This window comes from Malania oleifera, chromosome 3 (genome assembly GCF_029873635.1).
Source record: "Malania oleifera isolate guangnan ecotype guangnan chromosome 3, ASM2987363v1, whole genome shotgun sequence".
NCBI classification, from domain to species: domain Eukaryota; kingdom Viridiplantae; phylum Streptophyta; class Magnoliopsida; order Santalales; family Ximeniaceae; genus Malania; species Malania oleifera.
The window spans coordinates 9,064,123-9,075,870 of NC_080419.1; the positions used below are offsets into that span (position 1 = coordinate 9,064,123).

Consider the following 11,748-nt stretch of genomic DNA (forward strand, 5'->3'; position numbering starts at 1 on the left):
AAAAAAACAATTTATTAAGACAAGTATTTGATTTAAATATTTTTTATTAATAAATATTTATTTTTGAGAGCATGCAAGTGGGACTTGATAAAGCAATCGCATTCCTTAACATATTCCAATTTCTAACAAAAGTAGGCATTCCCCATTTCTTAATATCCATAATTATTCATTTATTTTACATTCCAATTGTCTCAAAAAAATTCCCATTACCAAACAAAGCCTTAATCTATCAGTTCCCCTTCCGTCGCTTCCGCGCGCGCATGTAATTAAACTTCTCGCCAACGACACTACAGTACGTTTCAAACCAACGCCTCGTCACTTATTCTTCTTCTCTCTCTCTCTCTCTCTCTCGCTCTTGCTTTGCGCGCGGACTTTCAAAAACATAGACAGAACGTCTAATCGGATTGTATAAAAAATGATAGCTCTAAAGTAAGTTTAGATCCATGATTTCAAGTTCTTTGTTTCAATTTCTTCACGCTCGGATGCCTGACTCTATTGCTTGGTTTTTTTGCTTCGATGGTGCTCAGATCGGAAGAGCAGAGCCAGTTGCAGCTCGTCGAGAGGGAAGATATTGACGATGAGGAGGATTTGTTTGAAGCGATAGATAAACGTAGCTAGACACTCGATTTCCCTACCTTACTCTGTTTCTTTTCCTCAATTTGTTTCTGAATATGTTCATCGCAATTCGCTTTGCTCACGAGAGAGCTCTTCGAGTTCTCGTCCTTATTCGTGAAAATCGATCCGATTAGAACTCTATTACTCTGCATTTTCAATTTAGAGCTGAGTAATCTATCTTCGTTTTCTAGTAGATCGTAATCATCTACTCTTTTGGATCTATAAATTAATTTCAGTTTATTTTTATTTTTATTTTTTGAAAAAATCGACTGAATCATACCTCATGATTTTCAAATTCAAAATTATACTGGACGTTGCTTGTTTGCCCTCTGTTCCGGAATCTGACGAAGATTTTCTGCCAATTCTATTGATTTAACGATGTAAGCGACTTTTGCAGTGATTTCACAAGGAATTAACGCAGGCGATGTGAAGAAGCTCCAAGATGCTGGGATCTTCACCTGCAACGGCTTAATGATGCATACGAAGAAGGTGAGACAATCCACTGTTGCTTCCTTCGAGCTGTGAAAAATCGCTGCGTTTTAGTTACTTCAGTCTCAAATTTGCAGAGTTTAACGGGCATCAAAGGCTTATCCGAGGCAAAGGTCGATAAGATATGTGAAGCAGCTGAAAAGCTAGTTGTTAGTTCTCGATTCTTCTCAATTTGCGATTATATTTTTGTTTGCATGCAGCCTGGTTTCGTCTAATTGTGTTTTGTATTTCTTTATGTCTGCAATTATTTTCAGAATGTCGGTTACATTACCGGGAGTGATGCTTTGCTCAGGGTAAGATTAAAGCTCTTTCAAATTTTTGAATAATGAGCTGAGAGGCTGGCATGCGCGTGGTTCGAACGGGGAAAAAATGAGGATCTGGTCCCTCCATCTTCCCCTCTGTCATATTCCCGCCGAAAAAAAAACACGAAACAAATTGTTTTAAATGAGCATGATGGCGCATATTTCCAGTTTTTGATTAGTTTGAAATGAATCTGAAAAATTTAACTCCCGTTTGCTTGCAGAGAAAGTCGGTGATTCGTATAACAACCGGAAGCCAGGCCCTAGATGAACTGCTTGGCGGTGATTTTGCATTCTGATACATTTCATCTCTTGGTAATTAAGTTCCACTTCCTGTTGTTCTAGCACGCTCGATCTCATTAGGTTGTTTATATGATTTTTGTAAAGGTGGGATTGAAACATCGGCAATCACAGAAGCATTTGGCGAATTCCGGTAAGAACAACAGCACAGTTCCTAGTAACTTTCCCCCTCAGAAGTTCTGCAAGGTGCTTTTACATTGATCATACTATTTCTAATTATTTCTCTGTTGACGAAGTCGCTGCCTATGAATTGACTTAGGTCTGGGAAGACACAGCTCGCGCACACCCTATGCGTTTCCACCCAGGTTCCAGTCCTACATACCTTCTTACGTATCGTGCACTTGTGTACTGTTACTATTTGACATGAGGATGGGGCTACTTAATTAGGTTGTCCTCGGGCAGTTGGTTGATTACTTGTCAGATGACTCATTTGAACTTAAGAACTCCGACTGTAGTCTAAAGGATATCAGCCCCTACCAAATGAGGTTGAATTGAATTGTATCTTCAAAGAATCTGCGTTTTCATTGATTTTCCACAAGCGCTCAATAGAGGTTTGAGGAGGAAGTCGAGGAAAAAGATTCAAACCAAACAGCGTGCTAATTCACTGTGGAACACTGGCCGCAGTAGCGTTTCTGATTTCAAAATAAACTAGTGGAGCGTGGAACGCCTGATTTAGACTGAAACGATGGGTAGTAGAATGTAGATATAAATGAGTATTCAACAATGAAATGACCGAACTGGGCCTGTGACTTGGTGGTCATCTCCTTTCCCTCCAAATGGAAAGGGTGTGTTGGAATATGGAAGGTTGGGGTTTGGTAAATAGGTATCTGCACCTGTACTCATCTGCCTTGAGTGTTGGAGAGCTCCACACAAAAGTTTAAAAGCAAAAAACAATGCATGAGTGCCCTCTTGCACTTCTGGGTTGCTATATCCTGGCCTTTAAAATGAAATTAACCTCGTTAATATAAATTATCCATATAGGCACTCTTTAAAATACAATTTGATCAATTTTCCAAACAACTTTTGACAGCTTCCAACAAGCATGCGAGGAGGGAATGGAAAGGTTGCCTATATCGACACTGAAGGAACTTTGTATCCTTATTCTGTTGTTCCTTGTTTCTCTATAATCTCTCTTTTCACACGCGAAAAAAAAAAATTCAAGTATGGCATGAATACCCTTTTTTGTGTATGTTTTCTTCAACTAAATGCTCCTTAAGTCGTCCTGATCGTATTGTGCCAATAGCTGAAAGGTTTGGCATGGATGCAAGTGCTGTCCTCGACAATGTAAGCACCATTTATCATTAACTGAATCGGGAATGAATGTGTTTGTGCCTCTCCCACCAGCCTTTTCTTTTTCTGGCGCACTGCAAATGAAAGATGTGAATACAGAAACTGACCATTTTTGTTTCATGATCCTGAAAGATCATTTATGCGCGCGCATACACTTACGAGCATCAGTACAGCCTCCTGCTCGGTCTGGCGGCTAAAATGTCTGAAGAACCATTCAGAATTCTGGTGAGGGATGTATCCTATTATGCAAGTGCACATTGAAGCATGGCAGATTCATGCAACTTGAAGTTATTTTTCAGATTGTTTCATGAAATTTGGAGTTATTTTTCAGATTGTAGATTCGGTAATTGCTCTGTTCCGAGTAGATTTCACAGGAAGGGGAGAACTTGCAGAACGCCAGGTTGATCTCCATAAGTAGATGCCATAGGATGCTTATTATACTTCAGCTTTTAATTTCCTTTTTGCAACAATGCTCTCTATAAGGATGGATTGAGAATTTTGTTTGAGCAAAGAAAAAAATAAAAATAAGAAGGAAACTCATTTTTTCTTATATTTTTTTCTTTTATTAAATTCTATAAAAAATAAAAGTTTATTTTAAAAAAATTAAGAAAAATATAATATTAATAATGTGCATTCATAGATTTGGTTTTTTTTTTTTTTTTTCACTTTCCTTCACAATTAAATAGGAAAATATAAATTTTTTAATATTTTTCTTTTTCTTTCTCTAAAATTTTCAAAGAATATTTTTAAAATTTTAGACAGACTAAGTGACTCCTATTTATGCAGCAAAAACTGGCTCAGATGCTTTCTCGTTTGACAAAAATAGCTGAGGAATTCAATGTTGCAGTCTACATGACCAACCAAGGTACTCCATAAACAGCTTTAGAGACCTCTTCCGGTAGTTTACATTTATCGTCCCAGCAGTATACATTTATGGACGAATATATTCTGGCCATGGTAGGATGAGATTGGTCATGATTCAAGCCCTTCTCCTCCTTAACTAAGACTAGATAATTTTAGCTTGAAATTGTAAAAAATTAGACTCTGTTTGGAAATCACAAAATATTGATAAAAAAAAATATTAAAAAACTTACATTTTTATGTTTAATTACCAAAAAAAGAAAAAGATTAAAAAAAATACCAAATCTATAAAAAAAACTTTCTATTTTACATATAATTAATGTTTAATTTTTCATAATTTTTATTTACATTAAAACAAACTTTTATTTTTAATATATATATATATATTCCTCCTTACTTTCCTCTGCTCTTCTTTTTTCAAATAAAACACTTGATCCACAAAGATTACTGCAATCCAATCATGCATGTCAATCTGGTAATTAATGTGGTCTGAAACAATTACGCGCAGGCAAGACGCTTTGATTTTGAAGGGGAACTGCTAATGCGTGTTTTTCGAATTCATGGTTGCAGTAATAGCCGACCCAGGAGGAGGGGTATTCGTGACAGATCCAAAGAAACCTGCCGGGGGACACGTGCTAGCCCATGCAGCCACGGTTCGGCTGATGTTTAGGAAAGGGAAAGGTGAACAGCGTGTCTGCAAGATGTTTGATGCCCCAAACCTGCCCGAGGCCGAAGCAATATCCTCCCCCCTCTAAAGCCATTTTTGCTTTATTTGCATTTCTAGTTGCCCTCATCATCATTTTCAAAAAGTCGTTTCAATAACAAGAAAATTAATATAACATAACAAGACATAATGTTAAACTTCTTCAAATTTCACACACACAATTAAATTTCACTCTCAAACATTAACCTTATATGATCATGATTTATGAATGAATGAGCTGTGCTCCAGTGCAGTATTCAATGTGTATTATTCCTTGACAAAAAGCACGTATTCCAGATAACACCTGGGGGCATCGCAGACGCCAAAGATTGAATTCTTTCATTGCGGAATTGCTTCCTAGAAAAAAAAAATCAGATTTTGGAACAGCAGTTCAGATCGACTGATAGAGGGCTTTGGCTATAAAAATTCAACCCCAACTCGTTTTGAACCTTAGCAGCATAGTAAGGGTTTAGATACCCTTTGTACACGCTGCAAATATTTCATACCTTTGAAGCTCTAATTGTAATTGCAAAGGCAGGTCGTGATGTTGTAATACAATATAAGGCATTTCCAACTTGTTATATAATGTCTCTAATAATGCAGCCAAACAGCAGCCCCTAATGACATATCACCGAGAGAATGGGGAGCAGCTAGCCGGTAAAGTCTCTGCATGCAAGACAATTGTCAAATTCACAGGTTCCTTTCCATTACAAACTCTTGCACTACGTTCTGCAGCACTAGGAAAATTAAGGGGAAGCAAAGGTAAAAAAAATTATCTTTGTTTACTGGTTTGGCATAGAGGAGAGAAAATGAGAGGGAAAAGGGAGAGAAGTCGAGGGTAAGCTGGTATATTGAACTGCATTTTACTGCAACTGTTCTCTCCTTGCATGAAGGATTGGATACGGTGAGGGTGGTGGAAAGACCCCGGGGGGAGGGGGGCGGGGGTGGGAGACAATCCCTCACTTCCATAGTTCCATACTACCTCCACATTTTTTTCTCTTCTACCAAACACCACAAATTAAATCAATACGTAAATCACACAAACAGAAAACCTTTGTGCATAGTAAAGTTATTATTCTATGTTATGCGCCACATTACAGAAGAGGCCAATTGAACAAGAGCAGTCTCAGTTTTGATGGTACCTCTAGCAACATAAAGTTTAGGACCCCTCATTGAAACAGTCGGATGATAAAGCTAAGAAAATGACAGTCGAAAGCATATGAAAGGCTAGTTAATACAAAAGCCTTTCCCTAGAGGAGATGACCATGATCAGTACTGTGAGGACCAGTTGGCAGCACTACCAACCCTAGGCATACTGCTCTCCTTCTTAGACTCCACATCCACCTTGAAAGTTGCACCGCAAACCTGGCCCGAACTATCCACCCTTGGCACTGGCTTCAACTCATTTAGGGGGTGCTCAAAACTCCTCAAGCCTCCTGAGCTTGTAAAAAAGCACCCTGGGCAGAAATGGCAGAAACAAAAAAGATCAAGCAATCTAATTCCACATTCTCCAAATACAAGTTGCAGGAAGTGGATCCCAAATTTGATACAACAGCAGAAAACAATCTCTAAAATTTCAATACAGCATGGGAAGCGACGGAAAAGAAACTAGAGCAGCGATGAGATTAGACGTTCTTCAAAGTTCATAGAGTTCTAAAAGCAATTCACACAAGTCAAAACCCACATAACCTTCATTTACAAGAACTCAAAATGTTTTGAGAAAGCAAGACGGGACCAATAAATGCTCAACCATATGGAAGAATTTTCCAGGAAGCAAGATCAATTTGTGCAATCATACCTTTAGGGAATGGTGCAAATGAGTTCCCACAGCCCTTCTTCACAACCTCTGCAACATCAGAGAGAACAAGATGACCCTCAGAGTCGGTTCCCCAGAAGAAGGGAACGCTCCCATCAGCATCCTGCATCACACGAGAAAAATAAGTCCAAACTGCAGTAACTTCAAATGAAGAGATCAGAAAAAAAAAAAAAACGAATGCATGTATATGCTAAAAGTGTTACTCACAGCTGCTATAAATGCTGTTTTGGAAGAGCTGTCGTAGAGAACGAAAGCAAATTTCCCATGAATATCTCTCACAACCTGATCTGCAGGATAAGGGCCTCTGTCTCTCAGAGTTCTGTAAGCTTCTATTACAATGATCACTTCGTTTGCGGTCTTGTTTAATCCATACTGTTGCTTAAGAAGAGCAACATTCTCAATGTGGCCTTGAAACAAGCAGAATATGTCGTCCACAACTGCGAATAATCTAACAGATAAAAGAAGACATAAAGAAATACTATTACTTTTTTGTGCAAAAATGAACAAGAGAGCAGTCAATATAAGCTTTACACACTTCATGTCAATAGGGCTTGGATTCAATTCTCATATTACTTGATAAATTCAGATTCAATAAATGTAGACATGAATTCAGTTAACCTTCATCGTGTAGAGAGAGTAAAACATTCAAGGAAAACAAATTTAGGGAGAGACTGAGGCAGAGTTGCCAAAGAGAGATGGGATCAATTGATATACCAGCCATTGGACACAAGCACGCATGTATAACATATTTTCATTCAATTTATTGATTAAATTATGATTTTTTTTGTTATTTTCTCTATCTCTAATGATTTAATTGAATTTTTTCCCCTATATTAGTTAACCATATTTTAAGATGTTAAGGAAGAAACCAAATGAAAAGCTATAGAGAGATAAGAATTATTATGGGTTAGTTACGGATGTTTATGTATTAGATATTACTTATATAAAACATATTGTTTTCCAACATTGACATTAATTTCATTATTCAAACAATATTTATATAATGGCATTATATGAAATTGAAAAAGTAAACACCAAAGTCATAAAATCTCATTTATATAAATAATGCTAATCATCACTTGCTCGTGACCATCACGAACTCACGGGGAAAGTCTAGAGAGCAGGGCATGAGCACTCTCTTCTCTCATCTTGCTACACAGGTCAGTGATGGTCATGGGCCCGTGAGTCCGAGTTACATAATGTTTGCCCTGGATGCAATAAAAATGCAAAAGACAATGCAAGTAACTGAAACCCAATTCATATCTGGGTAATTACATAGGGTCCTTATGATGCAATGTATATAGAATGGAATGAGACCTCATGTAAAACCATTTAGATATCACCAAACAGAAACTAACAAAATGAACCTATTTCTTTTCTTTTTTGATTTATGAAATGAAACCACTCCAAATGCAGTGTAAAAAACCAATCGAGTGATTTCATTTCACTCCACCTACATCCAAACAACAGATAAATCGTGTTTACTAAAGACAAATAACTTGTACCCAAACAAATAATTAATTAATAAATATGAATAAAAATGAATATTGAGATCACATGCTTCCCTATCCCCCACAACCGAATATAGATACCGAATTTAAACTTTTAATCGCTTCAGAAAATTCAGGTGATTTAAACAATAAACACACAACGATCAAACAAGAAAATCCACAAATTACAAGGGGAAAAATCCCACAAAAAAAGGGGGCGGCAGAACAATGAAAATTAACAAATTATATTTTCTCTTCACGATGAAACACAACGCTGATCGCACGAGAAATCGCGAAGATCTAACTGAAATAATAAGTGAAACCCAAAAGCAAAAGAGAGAGAATTAAATCAGTACCCACAGATCATCCAAATCTCATCCAAACCTGTCTGAAGAAATGATGATCAACAAGATTCACCGAAAATGCCCACAAACAACAAACCAAAGCCGAAGATCGAACAACCCACAACGGATAAAGATCAGATCAAGATCGAAAATGGGGGAAAAAAACCGAAGAAGTAGGTATTGAATAGCACTACCTCGGAAGAAGAGGGTTCTGCTTATCGCTGGAGTAGGCAATGAGACCCCCGGCGCCGAGGTTGACGGAGACGGAAGCAGGGTGGACGGAGGCGAAGTGGCGAGCAAGAAAGCCATCTTTCAAAGCACAGGCGGAGTTGGAGTGAGGGCTCTGAAGGCCCTCAGGGCTCTTAGCAACAGATTTGTCGAACACAGCAAGCATTTTTCTCCTTACTTTTTTTTTTTTTTTCTTCTTCTTTCCTTTTCGATCTAAATTTCGCAAACGCAAAACCAGTGACCCTGTAAACGCAGAGAAAGCTGATGTATATATCGGCGATCGAGGCAGAGAAGGATCTGATGGGTTAATTAAATAATTTTCCACTCCATACTTTATTTCCCATACTACCCTTATTATTATTATTGAAAATAAATTACTCTTTTGAATTGTTCATTTCATGCTTCATTTATTATTATTATTATTATTATTATTATTATTAGTGAAGTAAATTACTCTTTTCACATGTTTATTTTGCGCTTCTACAAAGCATGACAAGAAGTAGAATAATAAGGAAGAATAGGATATGAATGTACACATACATTTTTACTCAAAATAAAGCAATCAATTAAAGTATTTTTATAACACATTTGGTCGCTAATTCATTTAATTTGAAAAGTAACAAGAAACTTATAAATATAGAAAAATAATGAGTGAACTTCATGATGACATATCAACATACGAAAGACAATAGTGCGGCTGATTTTTTTTATTAGAAAATGAGAAATGAGAAACAATGTTATGTACAAAAATAATATTTTTTATCACGTTATCTAAAAGGTATATTTCTGATTGATAGATTGGATTTCATTTTCTTTCGGCGTTAGTTTATTTTTCGAGTTTTGTTTGGTGTTTTTTATTTGTTTAATGTTTTGGAAGGATTTTATTTTCTTTATCTGTATTCTCCATTTTACTTGTCTTGTAACCACGGTATTTTTCCATAAAAAATGAAGTCATATCAATAAATAAAAGGAAGTAACGTCCTTTTTTAGTTAAAAAAAGAAAAAAGAAAAAAAGGATAGGCAATAATTTGATTAAAAAATAGCAGGTATTTATGTAAATTATTAAAGGGCATTTATGTAAATTCGCCGTAAGAACTAATAAAAAAGATAAGAGCTTATCCAAAGAAAAAGCACGTGTGCGCCTGTGGGCGTGGCGGTGCTCCCTCCCGGTTTTACATTTTTACATTTGATTTTAATTTAATTAAAAATTCAAAGAGAAGATTTTAATTATGCATTTGTTTGGTTTGGTCAATGGTGAACATGCGAATGTGGGGAAACACCAAAACCCTAGGCCGCGTTTGGATATGCTGGTAGCTTTTGCATGTGGGATTTGCACTTAAGTCTATATAAATTCCTTGTCTTAATTTTGTTTCTGGTTACCAATTATTTAAAGAATTTTATAGAAATGTCACACTTTATTTTTAATTTTTTTAAAAAAATAATTAAATTATTTACTCGTAAATATCATTTTATTTTTAAATTTTTTAAAATAATTACAAAAATGTCATTTTATTTTTTATTTTTCAAATCTGTAGAAGAAAGTTGAAATTTTAATTTTTAATTGTGTTCTAAGTTTTAGAAACTAAGTATAATTTTTGTTATTATTTGAAAAATTAGAAATTAAATTTTTAGAGCCAAACTCATAATCCCTTTTTTTCCCCTCAATCTCTCATTTTTCAAAATAAAAGCAAAATATTATGGGTTTGGTGTCGCACCGGGAGATCCAAAGGACTCGTCGATGGCTGGAGTTCCCATGTCATTAAAAATATATATTTTTTCAATAATTTTTTTTTTCATATTTTTAAAAGTTATGGGTTTGAAATTTTTAAAAGTCAAAAGTCAGATTTCTTTTAAAAATGATATTCGATTTCTTTTTAATCTCTATTTTTTTTTTCGAATATTACAAATTTATTAATATTTAATTATAATTACTAAAAATATATGCCCATTTTAGTCATTTTAAATATTTTTACATATCTATTTTAGTAATTTTCTTTCTAACTTTTGCTTTTTTCAAATGGGGATAAAATAATTTTACAACAATTTCAATCGATTTCTTTTTACAAAGTTCTTTTGAAAATATTGGAGGGACCAAACTAAGCCAAAAAAGACTTAATGAAAGGGAGTTAACTGTAATTGTGGTGAAAATAGTTTAATCACACAATAAAAAAAATAAAAAAGAAAAGGAAGTACTAGAAATTTCAATTTAATAAAAAAGTTGAAAGATCCTTAAAAATATTTGAAATGACCAAAATGGACATGTATTTTAAGATGAAAAAATTACTTACCAAATGTATTATAATTAGATTTTATTTTTAAAGAGGAGAAGCTCAAGCAATTCACCCTAAGGGGATCTTTGGTTTGTGGCATTAAAAATATTCCTATGGAGCATGGAATGACATTCTTGAAAATCTTATTCCTAAAATAAGATAGCTCCCAAATGAGACAATTTTTATTTGGTTTGCATTGTAAGTATACATACAAAATTCTCATATCAATGTTTGGTAGGTATTTTAAGAAGATGACAATTATATCCTACACAATTAAAGAATATATATCCTACAAATTTAATAATTGTGAATTTAGAACATTTAACACTTAATAATCAATTAACCGAAATAATTGAGTCAATATAGTATTTAATAGTAACTATAATATTAAATTTTTTTAATAATATTACTTGTTTTTAGTAAATTGCAAATGTAAATTAAAATTGTTATCAATATAAAAATTGACACTTTAATAGACATTTTAATATTGTCTAATTAAAACTTAATTAAAATTTTCTAGTTAATATTTATAATTGACATTTGAATGCATTTAATTAACAAACTAACTAATATTTATGTTAATTAACATTTTTTTATTGTCATTTTAATATCTTATGATTAAACAGTTAAGTAATTTTCAATTATTTTTAATTGAAAAATTTTAATTAAAACATTATAATTAATATCTTTAATTAACATTCTATATTTTTATAATTAAAAAATAATTAATATTTAAAATTTTTAATTTTATTTTATTAATAATTTATTGTTTTAAATAGAATAATATAGTGTGATTATATTATAGTATAGGGGCAATATTATTCAAAAGTCAAAATAGTGAGAGTAATTTGGTTCAAAAGGTAGACTTTTCCGACTTACCTACGGGCTATAGGAGAGGTGAGAATAAGATGCTCATGTTTCATGGGAATTTTTGCTTTCCCGGAATATAAACACCCCCACCACGTCAAATTCTCAAGTCCAAAGAATACTTAAAAGGTTAAATAATTATTCTAAAGGAAAATTACATAAGAACCTTATTTAAT

The 11,748-nt window shown here is 34.2% G+C and overlaps 2 protein-coding genes across 2 annotated transcripts; one reads left to right on the top strand and one right to left on the bottom strand.

Annotated features, from left to right (window-relative positions):
- Nucleotides 1-516: 516 nt before the first annotated feature.
- Nucleotides 517-5,191, top strand: LOC131150464 (meiotic recombination protein DMC1 homolog). Its single transcript, XM_058101188.1, has 14 exons — nucleotides 517-610; nucleotides 1,013-1,104; nucleotides 1,182-1,253; nucleotides 1,359-1,397; nucleotides 1,628-1,685; nucleotides 1,791-1,836; nucleotides 1,963-2,008; nucleotides 2,734-2,795; nucleotides 2,921-2,987; nucleotides 3,126-3,218; nucleotides 3,325-3,393; nucleotides 3,780-3,858; nucleotides 4,425-4,591; nucleotides 4,846-5,191. The coding sequence occupies exons 1-14, from the start codon at nucleotides 517-519 to the stop codon at nucleotides 4,888-4,890; spliced, it is 1,029 nt and encodes a 342-aa protein (XP_057957171.1). The 3' UTR covers nucleotides 4,891-5,191.
- Nucleotides 5,192-5,610: 419 nt separating this feature from the next.
- On the bottom strand, nucleotides 5,611-8,736 carry LOC131150465 (stem-specific protein TSJT1). The gene is made up of 4 exons (XM_058101190.1): nucleotides 8,402-8,736; nucleotides 6,581-6,821; nucleotides 6,356-6,476; nucleotides 5,611-6,014 (listed from the first exon to the last, which is right to left on the bottom strand). Exons 1-4 carry the CDS (start codon nucleotides 8,599-8,601, stop codon nucleotides 5,827-5,829), a joined length of 750 nt encoding a protein of 249 aa, XP_057957173.1. The 5' UTR covers nucleotides 8,602-8,736; the 3' UTR covers nucleotides 5,611-5,826.
- Nucleotides 8,737-11,748: the final 3,012 nt, after the last annotated feature.